The sequence below is a fragment of the Capricornis sumatraensis genome, chromosome 2 (assembly GCF_032405125.1).
Source record: "Capricornis sumatraensis isolate serow.1 chromosome 2, serow.2, whole genome shotgun sequence".
NCBI lineage: Eukaryota > Metazoa > Chordata > Mammalia > Artiodactyla > Bovidae > Capricornis > Capricornis sumatraensis.
Genome location: NC_091070.1, coordinates 16,598,803 through 16,619,325, shown reverse-complemented (window position 1 = coordinate 16,619,325; position 20,523 = coordinate 16,598,803). Strand labels below are relative to the sequence as shown.

The 20,523-nt window shown below is 39.9% G+C and overlaps 1 protein-coding gene across 2 annotated transcripts in view; it reads right to left on the bottom strand.

Annotated features, from left to right (window-relative positions):
* Nucleotides 1-20,523, bottom strand: part of NEK9 (NIMA related kinase 9) — a 39,752-nt gene that overhangs the window by 15,381 nt on the left and 3,848 nt on the right. Inside the window, exons 3-16 of one of the 2 annotated variants that reach the window (XM_068966772.1) lie at nucleotides 19,623-19,678; nucleotides 19,002-19,072; nucleotides 17,683-17,788; nucleotides 15,899-16,030; nucleotides 14,238-14,348; nucleotides 13,174-13,238; nucleotides 8,461-8,511; nucleotides 7,807-7,999; nucleotides 5,880-6,024; nucleotides 5,000-5,230; nucleotides 4,796-4,848; nucleotides 3,423-3,578; nucleotides 1,704-1,812; nucleotides 676-837 (exon numbers count right to left, since the gene is read on the bottom strand). In XM_068966772.1, coding sequence (XP_068822873.1) covers nucleotides 676-837; nucleotides 1,704-1,812; nucleotides 3,423-3,578; nucleotides 4,796-4,848; nucleotides 5,000-5,230; nucleotides 5,880-6,024; nucleotides 7,807-7,999; nucleotides 8,461-8,511; nucleotides 13,174-13,238; nucleotides 14,238-14,348; nucleotides 15,899-16,030; nucleotides 17,683-17,788; nucleotides 19,002-19,072; nucleotides 19,623-19,678 — 1,641 coding nt within the window. The remainder of the gene's footprint in view (nucleotides 1-675; nucleotides 838-1,703; nucleotides 1,813-3,422; nucleotides 3,579-4,795; nucleotides 4,849-4,999; nucleotides 5,231-5,879; nucleotides 6,025-7,806; nucleotides 8,000-8,460; nucleotides 8,512-13,173; nucleotides 13,239-14,237; nucleotides 14,349-15,898; nucleotides 16,031-17,682; nucleotides 17,789-19,001; nucleotides 19,073-19,622; nucleotides 19,679-20,523) is intronic. The other variant, XM_068966773.1, reaches the window with a different exon arrangement.

Genomic DNA, 20,523 nt, shown 5'->3' with positions numbered 1-20,523 from the left:
GCAGAAAGTGAGACACGACTGAGCGACTGAACTGAACTGAAGGACGTCACTGCAGTGCAGTGACCTCAACCTAGGAGCAAGGTCAAATCATGATGTTCTCCTCTCTAGCCAGGTGGCACCAGTGATAAAGAATCTGCCTGCCAATGCAGGAGACACAAGAGATAGGTTCGACTCCTGGGTCAGGAAGATCCCCAGAGTCAGGAAATGGCAACCCACTCTAGTATTCTTGCCTGGAGAATACCATGGACAGAGGAGCCTGGTGGGCTACAGTCTGGTGGGTCACATCGAGTTGGACAAGACTGAGCACAAAGGTGCGCACACACATTCATCTCTCTAGCTACTCAGCCAACATTTATTGGAACCAATATGGTGCTGGGCAAGGTATAAGTATTTGATAATTCTTAAAACATTGTGCCAAAAAAGTAAAAGTAAAAAAAGTAGGAATTTAAGAGTACTAACTTGCCATTTCCTAGAAATCTAACCTTTTTACAACAATCACTATGTTGGACAGATGAATAGTTAATAAGGTTACATAAAAACATGACCACCAATTTAACACAAATAAAAAAGTAAACATATGACCCAGCTATACATGACCAGTCCACCTCTTTCACACCCCCAAATTAAAATAGACCCATCTGTCCAGCAAGTTTGAAATAATGTGAACAGACTCACCATCAGTAGCAGCAATGGTAAACTCATCACCGCAGGAGACTCTGATCACTTGTTTTCCACCTAAGGGTCCCCCCAGCAGGTTGATTCCTAGACGCTTCTTATAATTTCCAACGCCCAGCTGTCCACACTTATTGCAGCCAAAGGTCAGCAGCCGGCCTCGCTCTGAGACAGAAGCAAAAATAAATAACCGGGTACAAATGGTCATGAAACAGAGAAAAGGCAGACAATGCAGAGTCCCATGGACTAGCTTCTGGTTATTGAGAGTATACAAGTATAAACTGCCACATAACTTCGGACCTAGGGCAGTTAGGGGAACTATGACCAATTAGAGAGAGGGAATGACTCAATATTATATATTCTTAAAAAAAAAATAATCGTATTTATTTATTTTTGGCTGGCTGGATCTTCACTGCTGCAATGGCTTTTTCTCTGGCTGTGGCGAGTGGGAGCTACTCTTTCATTGCAGTGTGCAGGCTTCTCATTGCCGTGGCTTCTCTTGTGCAGCACAGGCTCTAGGGCATGTAGGCTTCAACACCTACACCTACACACAACACCTGCAGCACAGTAGTTGCAGATCCCAGGCTCTAGAGCACACGCTCAGTAGCTATGGTGCACAGGCTTAGCTGCTCCGTGGCATGTGGGATCTTCCTCAACCAGGTATGGAACCTGGGTCTCCTGCATTGGCAGGCAGATTCTTTACCACTGAGCCACCAGGGAAGCCCTATATACTCTACTTTAAAGGTGGGAAATGGGTACTATTTAACTTAGAAAACTTATAGATGGTGCTAATTAGAGACAGTATTTGCCAGAAATTATAGGTATGACATTTTCCTTAAGAAATGTATTGATTATACATTTGTAATGATTATCAATAAAACATTTACTTGAATGCCCAAGTCGTTAACAAGATAATACTTGATGATGGGGGGAAATAAGGAGAATACATTTAGTTAAGAAGAGCTATTACTTGATAGAATAAAATAACCTGAAATTCTAAGGCCTGTGCACACAGTTGTAAATCAACTCACCATCAATAGCAGCAGTGTGAGTCTTGCCTGGGGCGATTGTACGAATCTTATAAAAGGACAACTGTTTGGCCAAGGTAAAGGAGGTGGTGTAGGGAACTTCGTGGTATGCCTGGAACAAGATAAGCAAAGACTCATGAGGTAAAAAATGGAGGGAAAATAGGCTGAAAATATTGTCAGGGTGACCAAAAGGACTTTCAAGCAAATCATGTTATTAAGAAGGTACCAGGTAACTTTTCATCTCCAACAGAATAAAAAAAGAAATAAGTTCAATATGTAATCAGAGAATTTAGTATGAGATTGGACTTTCTAACAACGGAATTTTAAATTCCTAAATTAGGGTATGCAAAACATGAACTCTCCATCCCAGAAGGCATCTATATAAGGACAGAATCATTGACATTTGTCTTGGTTATACACTGTGCATAGCTAACAAAAACAGGGCAAGGAATTAAAGAATCTTGAAGACTCTCTAACCTACTAAGCTATCAGTTTACTGTGACCTAATTTTACCTACAAAGTTCTCAACCTGTTAAAACCCACATCCCCTTAGATTAGCATAAAAATAAATCTTGTCATGTTAAGTTTAAAATTTCACAATATAATGCAATAACAAAACCCAAATCAAGTAATGTTAATTCTGAATATATCTTTTCAAACTACACAGACACCCTCCCAAGACTTGCTCCAAATGTGTACTCCCCCATCTCACAATCACTACTTTAAAACAGAGATTGCTTAAAATTAATTCCATTTTTTTCCATTGAGTCAGCAAACTTGTCTATTAATACCAATCTTTAGAAAAGGATGAAAACTCATACTACCACAAAGAGAGGACTAGGGCTTAATATTAGAGCTGTATTTTATGACATGCTTGAAGGAGGTAATAGTAATTACATTTAATAAGCCTATATAGGATCAGTGATTTGAGAGTAATCTTAAAAACTCTCCTGGGAGGTGATACATGGAAAAATGTTTCTTTTCATAATGTTAATTTTCTTGTGTTTATATTTCAGGGACAAGGTAGAATCTGAATTCCATCACTTGATTGTTTATAATCAACTAATTTATTGAGGTATAATGTACTATATAATACTATACAGCTTGATATATTTTTCTACAGGTATATAAACATAAAAACTACCCAGATCAAGATACAGACCATTGCCACCATCCTAGGCTCTCTCCTATCTTTCCTGTTAATGCCTATACCCCTCCTTCCAGAAGTAACAGAAGTGGTTACTTCTGTAACCACTATTTTGACTTCTGCCATAAGTTAATTTTGCCTTTAAACTTCAAACAATAGGCATCAGTGGGCTTTCTAGGTGGCACTAGTGGTAAAGAACCTGCCTGCCAATGCAGGAGATGTCAGAGATGTGGGTTTGATCCCTGAGTTGGGAAGACACTCTGGGGGAGGGCATGGCAATCCATTCTAGTATTCTTGCGTGAAGAAGCTCATGGACAGAGGAACCTGGTGGGCTACAGTCCGTGGGGTCGCAAAGAGTCAGACACGATTAGAGAGACTTAGCACACACAAATTTCAACTAATGGGCAGCATATAGTATGTATTCTTTTGTGGCTGGCTACCTCTGCTGGACTTAGCATCTGTGGAGATCCTCACTTTATTCTTAAGTGATCACAAACCAGTAATGGCATTTCCAAAGAAATTTCAACCTAGAGAGGTTCTGATGGTTTATTTAGGACACCAAATGGGATACTCACTTCATGGTTGATGATTCCAGACATGCACTGATTCAGACCCAGTTTGTTGAACTCATTGAGTCCACAGGCTAACACTTTGCCTGACTGGGTCAGCAGAAAAGTCCCATCGCAGCCACATTGAACCGCGACAATAATTAAGGCCTTGGGAACATCCACCTGCAAGAAAAAAACAAATTAGAAAAAAAAAAAATCTACCCAACATAACTTGTATTAGGAAAAAAATCCTCAAATTCTTTCAAAACTGTAATGTCCTGCCTTTAGCAGAATGACTACAGGGAGTTCTATTCTCTTCAGATTTGCCCAGCAGCTTAGAGGCTACTGTTTTCAATAAGGAGCTTAAGTTTTATAATAAAGAGGCAACTGCAGGTTGGCTAAATAGATAGCGCCTGTCAAATTTTAGCAATAGGTACTTAGTTACTACTTAGGAACACTTCTCAGAAAACACTGGGGAAGGAGAAGCTTCAATCTATTACTGATTTAGTCCTCTGAGATACAATATCCCATGATGGTTACAGAAGAACTCAGACCTGTAGAGTCCCAGTCATACAATAAGTGAGGTGACCAAGGATTGAGGCAGCAGCCAAGATGTCTGAAGGCTCATATCCCTCTGCAGTTAACTAGACAGGGCTGGAGAATGGTGGGGGACATGATGGGTGTACCTGTGAAATCTGAAAACTCAAACCTTCTAACAATACTAGAGCCTTTTCAGGTGAAGAGGAATAGCTATGAATTCTACTCAGTGAGAATGGTCCCACAGATATATCAGTTAATTTTTAAAATGTAAATAAACATCTTTAATAGTGAATGGTATAGCCGATTACAATTGGCCTTCCCGTGGGTGAGCCTGTGTCCCAGGGTGGGAACGTGGCCACGCTCTCTCTCAGCTGGTTTCCCCTCCCACGCAGGCTCTGGCAGTGCCCGCTTCCACAGTGCTGAGGAATTAGGTATTATGCTTCATACACTATGACCCCAAATACAAACAACTACTTCATCTGGTGTCCAGTTGTGGAAGGAGGAAGGGAAATGGCTGTGCCAGGTGAAAGGATAGCATATTGCTTTCTAGCATCTTTCCACGCAGGGTGTGTTTAGCTTGATGTAACTTTTTCACTGTACATGCTAATTTCAGTGCTCACTAATGAGCAAGCTGTGACTCCAGAGTGTCCACAGTGGCTACATCATTTCTCAACTTTTCATGACTTAGGCAGATGACAAGACCACGGAGTGCTAAATTAGGAATCCTGGACTGTCAATCTCCCAGATAGGGAATATTTCAGAAAGAAAATTCCTTGATATGAGGCGGCAGGGAAGGAGGACTTTTACTGAAGGCTGTGTGACCTAGACAGGCTCTAAGAAGAAGCTGCCTCTGATTTTACCTTTTGTGGTGTATAGTAATCCTCTTCTGAATCCAAACCCAGGCGTCCTGAGACAGACATGAGAAAGAAAATCATTAATGTGAGGGCTCCCGTCCCAATGAAAATGTTCCGTTAAGATTCTCTTTTACTAAATTAACACTTAAATAGAGGCTGCATGACATGTTTAGAGGTGCACAAGCTTGAAGTCAGGCTGTGCCCCTGCGAATAAGTGTAGAGAGTCAAGGCAACACCTACCATATTCACCACAGCCCCAAGAGTAGACTTCTTTGTTTCGTGTCAAAACCACCACATGATTATCTCCACAGGAGACCTGCTCCACTGGATTGCTCAGGAAGAAGTCCAGCTGCATGGGTTCTAAGACTTCAGCACCAGCAACCTTGTCCACCCCCATGCAGCCATAATAGTCAGATCCAAAGGCATAGAGCTGACCTTCATCTGTGAGAGGAAGGAAAGCAGAATCCACCAAATGAATTACTTGTTTTGTCTAATGAGAAAGCTGGACAGGACTGGAACGAGGACGACCTCAGACACGGAGCTCATATGAGATGGCTGCAGCAGAGAAATCTGACAGACTGTCTATGAAGCCTAGAGTTCTTTGTATTTAGAGGGTCATGCATACTGTTATGTAACAGTTTTTTAAAAAATGGTGGGATGATTGTGTTAAAAAGGCTTAAAATTTTAAGCCTATTTTACATCTCTATTTTACAGAAAAAAAAGGAAGCACAAAGCAATCATAAAGTGAATAACGGTAGACCAAAACTAAATTTTAGCTCCTGATTTCTGATTTAGTATTATCTACACCTGACTAGGTAGTGAGGTTATTCCTTCTCAGCCCCCTCAAAATAGGACAGACAATATATTTCTCCTAGTCCCACCTCTTTTGTTACCCACCTGCTTTCTCCTTGCTCATCACTCCTGTAATGCTATATCAAGTTGGGCATGTTGCTATTAAAGTGTATATTTGCTCACTGTTTTTGGTTCTTTGGAATCTTATCTTTTGTGTAAAATCCCAGCTAAAACTGCATAGAATTAAGTACATCACTCCACCTGAAATGCACCTGGGTGCGTTCTGCTGCTGGCTTACCTGTTACACAGACAGTGAAATCATCACCACATGACACCTGACGGATAGCTTTGCCTTGCAACTTTTCTACGTGCTTTGGCTGTCGGTAGGAGGCTTTGTCACCATGGCCCAGCTGACCATGGAGTTTAGTACCCCCTTGCATGTTCTGTGAAATAAACAGGACTTGTGAAGTTTTAAACTTTTCATGCGAAAGCAAATCTTTAACATCACTTCTTATCAAGAAAAACAGTAGGAAAAAGAATCAGCTGATAATTAAGAAACGAAAACAAAACAAAAAGGAAAGGGCATTACATCTTTTAATGACAGATAGTAAAAATCCCCTGCCAACAGATAAAGATTTTTAAAATATCTTATCAGGACTTAAAAGGAAACATTCCCAATTCTGTCTTTTTCCTCCAAGTCTAAGGTAAACTAATTATGGGTGATGATGAAAACAATGTCTTTATATAGTTTAGCTTGATTTTTTCTATAGGAGGACAGGCTCTTGGAAATCCTTACAAAAGTTTTTACAAATTTTGGTCACAAGGGGGCTTCCCTGGTGGCTCAGCTGGTAAAGAATCTGCCTGCCAATGTAGGAGACCTGGGTTCGATCCCTGGGTTGGGAAGATTCTCTGGAGAAGGGAAAAATTACCCACTCCAGTATTCTGGCCTAGAGAATTTCATGCACTCTATAGTCCATGGGGTCGCAGAGTTGGACACAACAGCATCTTTCACTCCCTGAAATATGCAAGTCATGAGGAATTTGGCTACATCAAAGAGGCTGCTAGAAGGCACTGACAATAGTCCTAAATGACTTCCCAGCAGTTTTCGAGAGGCGCGACATTCTTCCCATTTAATAGCTCAACTGTAAGGCCTTCTATAAATGTTTTTTAAGGCACTAATTTCACTCTACCTCTAGAAGTACCCCCAGAAGCTAGTCTTCAAGTGAGAGGATTTTTGGAAATAACAGCAAGCTAAAACTCTGTAACAGAGGTCAAATCACTCATTCTTTCTCTCAACCAATAGCTGAGTGTCTACTCTGTCACACGCTGGGGATAAAGCCTGTCCTCTTGGAGAACTTACCTGAAACTACTGGAAAAAATGAGCTCCCTCCAGAAGGAGGAAGAGTGGGAAGAACTGAGGTTCTAAGACAGGTTGGGTAATGAAAAAGCAGCATGAAGTGAGCCTAAGAAGGCACAGCTGAAGAGACAGGAGGGAAGCCAAGAGAACATGCTCCCGTGGAAGCCAAGAGAGGACAAGGCTTCCTGCAAGAAGGAAAAGTGACCAATATGTTAATACTAGAGGTCAAGCAAGGACTCAAGGGCACCTATCTGTTTCGTTTTCATAATTTAGAGGTCATTTTGTCAAGAGTAGTTTCAATTGACTGGCAGGTGAATGAGGAATGAGTGGGAGATAAGAAAAGAGACAGCAAAAATATGCAATATGTTCAAGGTGAGAGAGAAGGTAGAATCTAGAGGGGAACAAAGGAAAATTCTACTCAAGATATACCATCTTCAATCACTGATGGAGGTCTTAGAATTTTCCTGACATGGTACACTACTTCATTTATTTACAAAGCTACTTCACAGATATAAGTTGCTCTGAAATGCATGGTAATAGAACAGAGTAAACAAGTGACTTTCTGAAGTCACCCATCTGTAAATGAGAATCCAGTCTCCTGAGTCCGAGCCTTTTAATTCTTTCTCTCCTTCTCTTGCTCTCTCTTTCATTCATTCATTCAAAAAACACTTAAAAGTGTCTAACATGTACCAGGCACTTGGGATACATCAGTGAACTAAACAGAAAAAATCCCTCCTCTCAAAAGAGCTTATATTCCATCATCTTATGCTGCCACTTCTGTAGCACATACTCAATCAACAAAATTCTTATATATCCTGGGCCCAGTGAGGTGCACATCATTGTTCTAAAGTATGTAGCTTTCACTTACCACCCAAGTGTATAGCTCCTTCTCCACTGTGACCACAGCAAAGTGGGTATTCCCTGCACACACCTGCCGGGCACTACAGCCACTCTTGATGACATCCAGTTTCTGGGGAGTGGACTTCCCACCACCCCAGACATAGACTTCACTTGTTCGGGATGTTACCACAGCAATGGGTGCTTCAGTCACAGTGCTTGACCTGCCAACAACCCCCAGAACAAAGGCACATTTAACATAAAAATTATATCAAAGAAAAATGCTTTCAGCCTGTTCCCTGAGTAGAACTGCCAATTATGGTATGAGAAAGTATGTTCTTTCTCGACAACTTACTCCAACCCTCTATCATGGCAGGCTTTGCAATTCTTGCCTCAGGGCTTCATCACAGCCCAGCCAGATTAGATACTAGTCTGATCCATAACACCTACACTTTTCAACTTTTCAACATTCACCATGATAATGAGGTCCACTTTGGTAAGAGGGTGAAATTACAGCTTTCTTTTCCTCTGAAATGACTATTTGATATTTAAATGGATGCTGGGCTTCTGAAAGGATGCCAAAGGCTTCTTACTGGGATCAAACAATGTCCAGACCCAAGAAAGAAAGACCCCCTGGTGGTAATTTAAGATATATTACTTTTTTCAAGAGTCTCCTGAGCATTACCTTGGTCTCTTTGTAGGTGCATTAAGCAGTGTGACTTTTTCCTCCATCTCTCTACCAAAAGAAAAGCAAAGATACATGAGAGAAATAATAGGCTCTATATTGCACCAGTGTCTCTTTAAAACCTTTCACAGACTTAATCTTCTGTAAACCATATGCCTCATACGATGTTATAATACTTTTAGCAAAGTACTTCGATACAACTCAAACAGTTACATAGGCCTAGCATTAGACAATTCATTAACCACAATGAGGCCAGCAGTCTGGGATCATTTGTTTTCTATCTCTGAGGAATGTTCTAGGCTGCACCAGAGAGCCTTGAGAACTTCTTTCTGATGCACATTTTAGGAACCTGCTAATATCTCCATCTAGTCTGTCCAGTGACTCCCTAAACTCTACATTTCTAAAGGTCAGCTCATTGTCTTTCTCCCGATACAGATTTTCTTCCTTACTCTCCTGATTCTTTAACCGGTACCTTCAATCCTCCCAGTGAATTAGGCTTAAAACTTCAGCAATTTTGGATTCAGCTGTCTTCTTTTCTTCAATATTCAAATTCTACAGATTCTACTTGTACAATGCCCTTTATCCTCACCTGTCCTTCCCAGTCTCACCACTTTAGCTCTGGGCAACTTTACTTCCCAACTAGGCCGTTCAGTTCAGTTCAGTATGTCCAACTCTTTGCAACCCCATGGACTACAGCACACTAGGCTTCCCTGTCCATCAGCAACTTCCGGAGCTTGCTTAAACTCATGTCCATTGAGTCTGTGAGGCCATCCAACCATCTTACCCTCTGTTATCCCTTTCTCCTCCTGCCTTCAATCTTTCAACCTTTCAATCCTTCAACCCCAGCATCAGGGTCTTTTCCAATGAGTCAGTTCTTTGCATCAGGTGGCCAAAGTATTGGAGCTTCAGCTTCAGCATCAGTCCTTCTAATGAATATTCAGGACTGATTTCCTTTAAGACTGACTTGATCTCCTTGCAATCCAAGGGACTCTCAAGAATCTTCTCCAACACCACAGTTCAAAAGCAGCAATTCTTTAGTGCTCAGCTTTCTTTATGGTCCAATTCTCACAGCCACACAACTAGGATATGGTCCAACTCTCACATCCATACAACTGTCCAACTAGACTGTCAGTTCAGTTCAGTTGCTCAGTCGTGTCCGACTCTTTGCGATCCCATGATTCGCAGCACGCCAGGCCTCCCTGTCCATCACCATCTCCCGGAGTTCACTCAGACTCACGTCCATCGAGTCCGTGATGCCATCCGCCATCTCATCCTCGGTCGTCCCTTTCTCCTCCTGGCCCCAATCCCTCCCAGCATCAGGGTCTTTTCCAAGGAGTCAACTCTTCGCATGAGGTATCCAAAGTACTGGAGTTTCAGCGTTAGCATCATTCCTTCCAAAGAAATCCCAGGGCTGATCTCCTTCAGAATGGACTGGTTGGATCTCCTTGCAGTCCAAGGGACTCTCAAGAGTCTTCTCCAACACCACAGTTCAAAAGCATCAATTCTTCGGCGCTCAGCTTTCTTCACAGTCCAACTCTCTCATCCATACATGACGACTGGAAAAACCAAAGCGTTGACTAGATGGACCTTAGTCAGCAAAGTAATGTCTCTGCTTTTGAATATACTATCTAGGTTGGTCATAACTTTTCTTCCAAGAAGTAAGCGTCTTTTAATTTCATGGCTGCAGTCACCATCTGCAGTGATTTTGGAGCCCAAAAATATAAAGTCTGACACTGTTTCCACTGTTTCCCTTCTATTTGCCATGAAGTGATGGGACCGGATGCCATGATTTTCGTTTTCTGAATGTTGAGCTTTAGGCCAACTTTCTCACTCTCCTCTTTCACTTTCATCAAGAAGCTTTTTAGCTCCTCTTCACTTTCTGCCATAAGGGTGGTGTCATCTGCATATCTGAGGTTATTGATATTTCTCCCGGCAATCTTGATTCCAGCTTGTGTTTCTTCCAGTCCAGGGTTTCTCATGATGTACTCTGCATAGAAGTTAAATAAGCAGGGTGACAATATACAGCCTTGACGGACTCCTTTTCCTATTTGGAACCAGTCTGTTGTTCCATGTCCAGTTCTAACTGTTGCTTCCTGATCTGCATACAGATTTCTCAAGAAGCAGGTTAGGGGGTCTGGTATTCCCATCTCTTTCAGAATTTCCCAGTTTATTGTGATCCACACAGTCAAAGGCTTTGGCATAGTCAATCAAGCAGAAATAGATGTTTTTCTGGAACTCTCTTGCTTTTTCCATGATCCAGCGGATGTTGGCAATTTGATCTCTGGTTCCTCTGCCTTTTCTAAAACCAGCTTGAACATTAGGGAGTTCACGGTTCACGTATTGCTGAAGCCTGGCTTGGAGAATTTTGAGCATTACTTTACTAGCATGTGAGACGAGTGCAATTGTGTGGTAGTTTGAGCATTCTTTGGCATTGCCTTTCTTTGGGATTGGAATGAAAACTGACCTTTTCCAGTCTTGTGGCCACTGCTGAGTTTTCCAAATTTACTGCCATATTGAGTGCAGCACTTTCACAGCATCATCTTTCAGGATTTGAAACAGCTCAACTGGAATTCCATCCCCTCCACTAGCTTTGTTCGTAGTGATGCTTTCTAAGGCCCACTTGACTTCACTTTCCAAGATGTCTGGCTCTAGATTAGTGATCACATCATCATGATTATCTGGGTCGTGAAGATCTTTTTTGTACAGTTCTTCCATGTATTCTTGCCACCTCTTCTTAATATCTTCTGCTTCTGTTAGGTCCATACCATTTCTGTCCTTTATCAAGCCCATCTTTGCATGAAATGTTCCCTTGGTAGCTCTAATTTTGTTGAAGAGATCTCTAGTCTTTCCCATTCTGTTGTTTTCCTCTATTTCTTTGCACTGATTGCTGAAGAAGGCTTTTTTTTTTATCTCTTCTTGCTATTCTTTGGAACTCTGCATTTAGATGCTTATATCTTTCCTTTTCTCCTTTGCTTTTCGCCTCTCTTCTTTTCACAGCTATTTGTAAGGCCTCTCCAGACAGCCATTTTGCTTTTTTGCATAGCTCGTTGGTAAACTAGGCTGTAGTAGCACCTAATTGGTCTCACCAAAGTTTCAATCCACTTTATTCAGTCCTGGACTGACTTAACACTGATATTAGTATTGCTAAATAACTTTTCCTAAGATTCCATCTCTCATCACATGAATTGCCCTCTCAAATATCCAACACTTCCATACAATTCCCTGAATACAGCACAAATTCCTTCATCTAGCATTCAAGATCTCTACCTACTTTTAAAGGGTTCCTTCCTTTAGTTCCCATGTTTCAGCTCAGGGTTCCCATTCTGCCTAAACCAATTATACCTGAAGACCTGGGGCGGTGCTTAAGCACCAGTAATTTTTGAAAGTTCTAGTGGTGTTGCTATTGAGAATGCCAGGTCTAAAACCTCTAGTGTAGTCAAATAGGACTTAGTGCTTCCTGAATATTTTCACAATTCTCTGTGTCTGTGCTTTATCTGGAAAGCTCTGTCTTATGTTCTTCCATCAAAGAACAAAGTTCTAAGGAAGTACTATCTGTAAATCTCCAATTATCTCAATAAAAATGGCAATTAAAAATTATCAATGGAAATATTTAAATAAGAGATTTAAACAGTGATTATACTGTTAGAAAATAAGCCAGATAAAGAATTTAAATATGCCTATCCAGCCCTAAAGGGTGACTGCCTGAATATGAATAGAACATAAATAAAAGGTTACAGTGTTGCATCTGGAGTGTTATATGTAATTCTAGGCACTAAAACTCTGGCTAGAGATCAACTGGAAAACCAGAAAAGATCAATTTAACACAACAGAATAAAGGTACTGACCAAAGAACAGAGATTATGGAATTAGCTATACACGTAATGCATCCAAGGGCAAGACTTGAATTTGAATGTTGGGAAGATTCACAAAGAACTGGCAGAAGAAGGAATTAGTAAGGCAAAAATAGTGTAAGAGGATGAAACAGAGACTAGGACATTTAAGAAGCATAAAGAAAGTCTTTTCTTTTGAGCTAGGGTTTGAAGCCTCCTACAAAAGGTGAGGGATAAAGGGCCTTCCTTCTACCTCTAGAGACCTCTAATACTGAATAAATCTCAGAAAATAACCCGTCAGGAATCAGTCAAATTCGACTATGGGACATGGGCAAAAGGTATCTGAAGAGGACCCCTACAATTACAACCTATCATCAAAACAAGTGCACTAAAAAGCTATGGCCCAGTCCAATCCTACACTCCTATCCAACAACTGTTGAGCATCTTGTGCCAGGCCCGGGGCTGAGCCCTTTATATGCATTGCCTCCTTCAATCCTCAGCCTACTTCACTTCATAGAGAAGAAAACTAAGGGTCAGAGATGTTAAATAACTTGACAAAGACAGTGACAGAACTCAGATACAAACGTAAGGATGACTGAGTCCACAGCCTTCCTCTCTTAATTACTACACTCTCATGCCCAAACTCTAGAGTAGAACTCACAGAAGATGGGGGGTCTAGGGCCTCATCAGGATCGATTCAGAACAAACTAGCAGGGGCGAGGGAGGTCGAAGTCGAGCGATGAAAACGGAGATGCTGGAAGAAAATAGCACCAGAGTGGCCAGGTCAGGAAACATCACCCTCTCTCTGCGGTACTCTGGTCAGGCCTATACAGTTAGTTGACCATCTACAGAAAAACAATGAAGCAACTTCTTTGTTTTTTACCTTCTGCGTTTCCTGAGAAGGGGTCTATCCAGAAGTTCATCTGCAGTGGGTCTCTGCTCAGGATCCTAAAAAGTACCAATGAGTTAGTTTTAACTTAAAGGAAATGGGCGAAATGGGATCTAAAGAGGCATTTTACTTTTTCTTAGAAGGCTGTAGGTTTGCTATTCAGAGACCACTATATATCATCCTTTTTATTTCAAAAACCTATTATGTCACATTCTATGCTTCATGCTCATTATCATCAGCACTTACATGTGAGAATGAGAATGTACCTTCCTCACGGATTTTAACTGTTAGGGTAGTGGTTCTCAAATTTCAATATACATAAAACATAAGAATCTCCTGGAGTACCTGTTACAAATAAAGATTTCTGGGCTTTATTCACAGAAATTCTGATCCAGAAGGCCTGGGGTAGGGCCCAGGAATCTTCATTTTCTTCTTGTAAGACTTGCCCACCCCCTGGCGATTCTCATGCCCGTGGTTCCTGGACTACCTCTGAGTAATACTGACCTAGAGCTACACTGCAAGGCAACTGTGACATTTAGAACTATATACATTCTGTACATGAGGAATTCTAAATTACCTCTTATACAGTTTATAAAAATTAATCTTGATTATAAAAAATGGAGCACAATTTCACAAACTAATAAAGGAAGAATTTGTTGGCTGAAGCACACAGCTCACATGAATTGCCAATGCTTATTCATCTGAATGGACTTCCTTGGTGGCTCAGATGGTAAAAAAAATCTCCCTGCAACGCAAGAGACCTGGGTTTGGTCCTTGGATTCGGAAGATCCTCTGGAAAAGGGAATGGCTACCCGCTCCAGTATTCTGGCCTGGAGAAGTCCATGGACAGAAGAGCCTGGCGGGCTACAGTTCATGTGGTCGCAAACAGGCAGACACGACTGACACTTTCACTTTTCATTCACCTGAATACAGCCACAAATACATCCTACCCTGGGGACGTGGACGTGGTTTTGTGCAAGTTCCTCTGTGCCATACTCCAGACACTAAGGCTGGAAGGGAAAACAGTGAACTGAAATCAATATGCAAATCACACTTACCTGGTCAAGGCACGCATGGACCATTTGGATCAGTTCCAAAGAGTACTGGCTAGAATCAACTTCCATGGCCCGGATGCCTTGTACAATCTTCACACACAAGTTGAGTGGATTCTATGAGAAAATGATTATTGTATTGTCCTTGGTTATATAAAGATGGCATTACAATCTACCAGTAGGGGCTTTGAGATGTCTGTGCTGATCATATAAAGAAATGGTAATAGCTGTAAATTAGGTCTGACTTCTTTTTGCAACTATTAGTATACTTCACTAAGAAATGGCTGGAGATGTACTACTATCATCAGAGAGAATGAAACCAATTGGCCAACACGGAGGTATGACTACGTGACCAACAGAATAATATTCAGAGTATATTATAATCTGACCCCTCAAATGACTCCCAAGAAAAAGGAAAGCAAAGTTAGCAATGCTTCTTGGCTCTAAGTATCTCCTTTGCCAACTAATTTGCCTCCTGATTTATATTTCCTAATAATGGTCAGGTGATACTCTGCTGCAAAAGACAAGGCAATGAATAAGTTGATAGTGGTAAGAAATTATTATAACAATGCCACCACCACCTTTACTGAGAGATCACTATGTAACATAAGTTGCACATATGTTTTTTAACTCTTGTAAACACCACACAAGGTTATCATCACCAATTCAGAGATGTAAAGTAACCTGCCCAAGACTACACAAACAGTAAAAAAAAAAAAAAATGGAGGCATAATTCCAATCAAAGTCTGTCTGACTCCAAAACTCATTTTCCTTCCACTATATTATTTAAGAAAATAAACTTCAGGACTTAGAAAAATAAACAGGTCTCATAAAAGGCCAAAGAACTTTGCATTATCTTACATTTGCATTTTCATATACATTAGAAGAGCAGCTCTATGAGGGGAATATGTATCTTTTCTCTTGTTACTGACAAAATAGAGAATCAAAGAGATGAGGTGATTTGCCTAAGTTCTCACATCTGGTTTTTAGAGGATAATGGATGTGAATCCACTTGTGCTACTCAAATTGCGGTCCATGAACGAGCACCAGAATCGTCTGGGAGTCTGTCAGAAGTGTAGAGTATCAGGACTAGGTCTAGACACACTAAAATAGAGTCTGCATTTTAACAAGATGCCCAGGTGATTTCCTATGTATATTAAAGCTTGAGAAGCACTACTTAATACCAGGCTTTACTTTAAGAAGAAAAGAGACTTAAAGGTATTTGTTGTTTATAACACAGTAAGTTTCTAGTAAAACTAAGAGGTCAGTGTGTAAGCTTTCACAAAAGAGACCAAAACACTTTAATGAGTATTATATAATTTGCCTTAGCTTTTATAAAACGATGTAGCTGAAGTATAAGAAGTGAAATGGCTTATCCAAACCGCTGCATCACACAGTTGATCCCAGAGTCAGTTTTAAAATTATAGTCAGTGGATTCAAGGCATGCTCAAACTACTTGATTATGATTTTTTTCAATGGGGAATTCAAGTTGGAAATAAATCTGGTCTGTAGTACTTTACAATACACTACTAAGCCAGTGCCTGAACATTGGTTATTATTTTGCCTACAGTTGATTTCTGTTCAAGAAGTCAGAAGCTCAGGGATAGATTCTCTCAACCAAATTGTACCATTTGTAAGGACAATGTAGGGATAGTACATCAACTTACTGTAGCATCAAATGTTCTCTTCAGTGTAAGCAATTCAAAAATGACACAGCCTACTGCCCAGATATCAGACTTGAAATTGTATTTTACTCCTTGGCAGAGCTCTGGAGACATATAATATGGCGTTCCCACAAGCTAAACAACAAAGAAAGCAATCAAAAATTAACTTCTTTTCTGAGGTAACTATATTAATATTGTAACAACTAAATTAAATTTCCCAGGAGTTAGTGATAACTATAGAACATTCATCAGCATATCCTAAAACATTCCCATCAAACAGCATATCCCATCATCATTCTGAGCTGATGCCACTCTGGGGAGAAATCTTATTCATATCAAATGTCCTAGGCCAGTTATAAAGAGACAATCTCTGTGGTGAAGACCTGTGGTAACTTGGGAGGCAGAACAGCTCTGTGATTCCTGGATCACAGAAGATCCAGGCATTCAAGGACCACTGAAGACTTCACAGACTTGGAAAAAGCATACTTGGTAAAAGTTCACCAATGGAAAAAAAAATACAAAAACTGGCAGCGGGAGATGGTAATTGAATAAAGGGGTTTAAAAGTTCTAACTGAAACACACAGTAGTGAAACTCTGTGAACAACTCAATTTAACATTTGTAATACTAACATAGTGAACTTCTTCCAAATTCAAAAAGATCTTCTGAGTTCAAGAATGTGTTGGAAGGAAATAAATGTCCTAAATGGAGGTCATGTCTCTCCCGAGATGAGAGACAATGAGTACCCAAGAAATTCCAGTAACACTGACAGCCATCTTTCATAAGGAAAGCAAAGCAATTTTTCAGACAGCTTACATGACATTTATTTTATTGGATTATTCTTGATAAGAAAAATCCATGCCAGGGCGTGACTACTTCCTCAGAAACTCAGTATAGCAACATCATACAAGCAGACTCTGAGTCCCTGAAGCAGACTCCCAACCCTGGCTATCAGTATCCTTGGATGTTTCTAGATTGCTTGCAGGGATATCTCAATATTATTTAAAAAAAAAAAATCAGGACAAAATTAATTTTAGTACCTTACATTTTCCAGTTCTGACAGAGCACTGTGAAACCAGAAGAGTAATAATTGGGTTTTATAAGTCCTAAAAGGATCAGATCACTATCGTCAGAGATCAATTTACGTCTACTCTTTATCAATGGTCTTTCACAGGATCAGGTGAGAAGGGAGTCCTGTGGTGCAGACTGTGTATCATATTAAGGATGAGATTGTTTTCTGGGCATCAGCCTTTATTTGTAAAACAGGGTTTCTGAACCAGAAAAAATTCAAAGGAAACACATGAGACGTCTAACATTTGAAACTCAAAACATTAAATGAGAGATAAAGTAAGAGCTACTAAAGATCCTAAGCTGGAAAAAATGGTAAAGCATTTTATTGCTTTTGGAAAAGTCTTTAGTTAGGGTTGGAAAGGGCAATGATGTTTGAGCTGTTATATGGACAATGGCTCTTAAAAAAACACCCGAGCAGGTAAATTAGTGGGTCTAGGAAGAAGACTCCTTTTCTAAGTATGACTTATAAAAGACTTGCTTTATAAGTATGAAGAACTTGCAAAAACATCGTGAAAAAGCATGCAGGATTTAGGGGGTATAGTTGTATCTCAAGGTACAAGAAAGGAAAAGAAAAAAAAAAGTCAAGGGGGGATTCTCTGGTGGTCCAGTGGTTATTAGAACTTTACTTAAGGTCCCTCATGCTGTGTGGCACCACAAATTAAAAAAAAATTAAAAAATTAAAAAACGCCTAACTGAGTTAATGATAACACATACTTACTGTCTCAGCCATGGAATACTCAGAATTCAGTTTCTTTGCTAGGCCATAATCTCCAAGTTTTATCAGGTTTGCCTTGGTCAGAAAAATATTTAATGTCTTTATATCCCTGGGGAAAAAATGCAGTATATTAAATCCATACACTAAACTGCTTTATCTCATCTACCTTCCTGCCCAAAATTAGTACAAAATAAAGAGTGTGTTACCACTGTTCAGGCTGTTATGGAATCCAAAAGAGTGTTCATTATTTTCTCATACATTTCAATACTGAGAAGGGAACTTGGGGGAGTAGAGGCAGAGAATTACTTCATCCTCCAGGGATTCACAGCACAGGCACATTCCCCCAAACACTGAAGTCATTAGGAAAAGTTGAAAGGTCAGATTAAAAAAAAGTGCCCTAGGTAATTCCTATAAGGTGCACTGCCTCTTCAATTACCACTGGTGCCTTGAATTAAGTGATATCCAGGCAATTTTAACACTGAGTTTTGTCAAAGTTTCAAATCTGTTAAGGCAAGAGAAGCACATCCCAGCAGCAAAATGATTAGGCCATACAGATCACCTAAATAAAATCACCAGCTATCTTTCTGAAGATGAACTGACCATTTGTAACACAAATAAACTGTGCCTGGTTCACACTGTACCTTGCTTTATTGAAAGATGTGAAAAAATCAGAACAATATTTTTGATAATTTTCAAAAATAAAACAATATACAACTGTAGCCACTCAACAACTATCAAGAACTATATGTTAAATGGACAAACCAATAAAAAAGAAAACTAGTGTATTAATATTAATCTCTAGCAGTAGTCCATGACTCATTTAAGGGTATAATGAAGTGGCAATGTTCTTATAAAGGTTCTCTCCTATAGCTAGAAGTGCATAGAAAGCTGTTTCCCCCTGGTCAAGATCTGGTAAAACTGCATAATTAATTATAAAACAATGAATAAGCTTTTTACTTAAATTAAAAACAAATGCCAATTTTACTGCTCAGAGAAAACATTTACTGTGAATTCCAACTAGTCTAATACGACTTTTATAGTGGCCCTCTAGGCTGTACTGATGAATTAATGAACTCACCTCTAAAATAAAGAGATGACTGAGCAGTACTAAGCTATTGAGGAGACTCTTCCTAGATCACAAACAGTTTAACTTCAGGAAGTGAAGATAACGCCCCTCATTACTCACTCTTTCCTTCCTAAATCATTATCAATGGAAAAGCCTTGACTGTTTAATCAAGAAAATAATAGTGCTGATGGGAGGTACCCAAGGTGGGGGTTGGACTGATAGAAAAGAATCCATCCCATATTCTCCCACTTATTACCTATGAAGGATCCCAGCTTTATGGATACAGCTCACAGCTGAAACAATCTGAAATAGGTACCATACCACCATCTGCAGAGAAAAAATAAATTATACTTGGACTGGAAACAAACAAAAAAATACCATTTAAATAAACACACGCACACACACACACACGCAACAAAGAAAACTGCAACTAGAGGTTATGATTCAACATGACTTGACACTTCTTGCTTGTAGGTTGAGTAGGCAAAGAAAAGTGGTAGGGGTAAAAAAAAAAAACACAGCAGATTATCATAAAATAGTTTGAATGTTGTTATAAAATATAGTATGGTGAAGCAGACTTGTGGAAAGAAATCCAGGAAGAATGCAAAGGTAGAGAAAACTGGGCATACCAGTATGCAGTAATAGAACCGGGAAAGAAAGCCCATAGACAATCATGATGTGGAGGTAAACCGTTTAGGAAGCAGCTATAGACAGCTTCCTTGTTAGAGGTTTCCTTTCTCATGAATATCAATCAGAGCCTGGAAGGAGTATGAACAAAAGGGAAAAAACACTCTTCATTGTTGGAAGAGTAAACACAGAACTAGAATGCAAGAATCACAATACAATTCTAGCTTCCTTTCACAGAAATATGAATTACCTCTTCTTCAAACAACTTGTCCTTCTGACGAAGGATTTTATCATACAGGTTCCCTCCTGCAATTAAATAAGAAACAGGTTTGAACTGCTTAACAGAGATCAAAGCTACTAGGATTTTAACAGGTGGCACAGCAAGTAAAATATTCTGCATGAGTGTGTGCATGCTCAATCATGTCTCACTCTGAGACCCCATGGACTGTATCCTGCCAGGCTCCTCTGTTCATGGGCTTCTCCAGGCAAGAACACTGAAGTAGCTTGGATTTCCTCCTCCAGGGGATCTTCCTGACCCAGGGATCAAACCCACATCTCCTGCATTGGCAGGTGGATTCTTTACCACCAAGCCACCTTGTTCTGCTTCCTTTTAAAAGATATCCCCTCTTCCTTTCAGCTCTTCACATGGGTACAAAACTTCCCATCTGTCAAGGACTATATCTGAAATATTCTCCAAAGATTCCCCTCCCTAATAGAAGAGATTCAGTATGAAAATGGGAAGTACAACATTTTTAGAAAAGATAAAAACAAAGACCATTTCTCTAGTACCCTAATTTATGAAAGTACTTTGAAAGTCTTCAAAATCAATGACTTTCTTTTCCAAAACTCCTATTAAAGGAATCTGCAATAATTTGGTAACAACTTCCACAGTCTATTAGAAGATTTGGGTTATACCTGTGAGGTGATGTTTTACAAAAATAGGTATATATCACAATCAACTTCTTTTTCTTTCCACTTCACACTGAAAAGGTTTCCCAAAATTTAGGGTAGACTCTAGATTGCTTTCAATTATCACTCCCTTTATTAACTCACTCCTTCAGAGTAAGTCTGAATTTCCTTCTCCTCTTTATTATCAGGTGACACAGATGGCAAATGATGATGGTTCGTTTTATTTCCTATCTGCAGCTATA